Below are 2,592 nucleotides of genomic sequence, written 5' to 3' on the forward strand. Positions count from 1 at the left end.
TCTCTCTCTCTCTCTCTCTCTCTATATATATATATATATTTGTATATTTTTGTATGTATGTATGTGTATATATATATATGAGAGGAGTGGCTGTGTGGTAAGAAGCTTGCTTACCAGCCACGTGGTTCTGGGTTCAGTCCAACTCTGTGGCACTTTGTCTTCTACTTTAGTTTCATGCTGACCAGAGCCTTGTGGGTTGGTTTTGTAGGTGGAAACTGAAAGAAGACTGTTGTGTGTGTGTGTATATTTTATTGTTTCAGCTTGAGAGCTGTGGCCAAATCCACTCACAAGGCTTTGGTCGGCTTGAGGCTATAGTTGAAAGACACTTGCCCAAGGTGTCACGCAGTGGGACTGATCCCAGAACCATGTGGTTCGTAAGCAAGCTACTTATCACACGGTCACTCCTACGCCATATAAATAATATAATTACATTTGGTATTTTAAATGCTATAAAACTTATGTTCTCTTAAATTAACTGTTAATTGCCTTAAAATGTGTGTTTTTGTGTATTTTATAAAGCATAAATTAGTGAATATGTTTTCTGCATTTTACTAATAGTATTTGGTTAGTGTTGGGCTCACATTCAGTAAAGGCACATGGCTAGGTGGTTAGAATGTTGGGCTCACAATCATGGGGTAGTGAGTTCGATTCCTGGACCTGGCTCTGTATTGTTTTCTTAGGCAAGACACTTTATCTCATGTTGTTCCAGTTCACTAAACGGTAGAAATGAGTTGTGACTCCTCACTGGTGCCAAACTGTATCGGCCCCTTTGCCTTTCCCTTGGATAACATCAGTGGCATGGCGAGGGGAGGGCGGGATGCATGAGCGACTGCTGGTCTTTCATAGACAGCTTTGTCTAGTTTTGTGCCTCGGAGGGGAACTTTCTAGGTGCAATCCCATGGTCATTTATGACTGAAGGGCACCTTTACCCTTTAGCCCATGTACATATAATGGCATAGCGATGGGAGGCTGGTATGCATGGGCGACTGCTGGTCTTCCGTAAACAACCTTGCTCGGACTTCTGCCTTGGAGGGGAACTTTCTAGGTGCAATCCCATGGTCATTTATGACTGAAGGGCGACTTTACCCATTACCACTTACTGGCACTTGTGCCGGTGGCATGTGAAAAAAACATTCGAGCGAGGTTGTTGCCAGTGCTGCTGAACTGGCTCCTGTGCAGGTGGCATGTAAAAAACAACATTTTGAGCATGGCCGTTGCCAGTACCGTGTGACTGGCCCTCGTGCCGGTGGCACATAAAAGCATCCACTACACTCTCGGAGTAGTTGGCATTAGGAAAGGCATAATGTACATAATGTGCATAATTCCTCATCTCTTAAATATGGTCCTGATAGCTTGTTTGTGTGTACAGATGGCACTAAGATATTCCAATTTCTTTATCGAAGTCCAAGACCTCTTTCTCTAATTAAATCACTAATAGGCACAGGAGTGGCTGTGTGGTAAGTAACTTGCTTACCAACCACATGGTTCCGGGTTCAGTCCCACTGTGTGGCACCTTGGGCAAGTGTCTTCTACTATAGCCTCGGGTTGACCAAAGCCTTGAGTGGATTTGGTAGACGGAAACTGAAAGAAGCCCATCATATATATGTATATATATATATATGTATGTGTGTGTGTATATGTGCTGTGTCTGTGTTTGTCCCCCCAACATCGCTTGACAACCGATGCTGGTGTGTTTAGGTCCCCGTAACTTAGCGGTTCGGCAAAAGAGACCGATAGAATAAGTACTTGGCTTACAAAAGAATAAGTGCTGGGAGTTGATTTGATTCGACTAAAGGCGGTGCTCCAGCATGGCCGCAGTCAAAAGACTGAAACAAGTAAAAGAATAATAGTAGTAATAATAAACCTTTCTGCTATAGGCACAAGGCCTGGAATTCGCGTGGGTGGGCTAGTCAATTACATCAACCCAAGTGCTCAACCGGCCGTAGAAAATCTGCCTTAGTATACTCCATCAAATTTCTGCAAGCATGGGAAAGGTTGACATTAAAATGATGATGATGATGATGATGGCTAGTTTTGGATAATTCACTAAATATTTTTTAAATTAAAAATTTTTTTTTTTCTTACAGAAGAGAGCGTTACCAATTCCCCTTTGTAGCTTTTGTTTGGGAACTGTGGAGCAGAACAGAGATAGCATTCCGGAGGAATTGATCTCCTGTGCTGATTGTGGCAATAGTGGTAAGTATCGCTTCTTTGACCCCTTGTTGCTGTTGTCCAACCCCAATCTCAAACTTCATCCGAAGGACCTATTTACTTATTTATTTATTTATTCATTCATTCATTCATGCCTGATGTCTCACGTGATTACATTATCTCGTGTAATCTTTGTTGCTGTTGTTTAACCCGGGGTCAGCTGTTACCCAGCTGAGTGTTGATCGAAGCTGTGATACCCTTGATCATCCCAATGTCCAGACATAGTGTGCCCAGAACCACAGGGTGTTTGGGCTACATTTGACAGTTCGCATAAAAGGGAAAGGAAAAACACACACACACAAACACACACACACACACACACAAACACACACACACACACACACACACACACACACACACACACACACACACACACACACA

General features: G+C 42.9%; 1 protein-coding gene across 1 annotated transcript in view; it reads left to right on the forward strand.

The window, feature by feature from the left end:
* The window catches only part of LOC106878083 (histone acetyltransferase KAT6B), a 79,084-nt gene that overhangs the window by 24,576 nt on the left and 51,916 nt on the right, over window positions 1-2,592 (forward strand). Inside the window, exon 3 of the mRNA XM_052977824.1 lies at window positions 2,088-2,196. Coding sequence (XP_052833784.1) covers window positions 2,088-2,196 — 109 coding nt within the window. The remainder of the gene's footprint in view (window positions 1-2,087; window positions 2,197-2,592) is intronic.

Source organism: Octopus bimaculoides, chromosome 29, assembly GCF_001194135.2.
Source record: "Octopus bimaculoides isolate UCB-OBI-ISO-001 chromosome 29, ASM119413v2, whole genome shotgun sequence".
In the NCBI taxonomy this organism is placed as follows: Eukaryota; Metazoa; Mollusca; class Cephalopoda; order Octopoda; family Octopodidae; genus Octopus; species Octopus bimaculoides.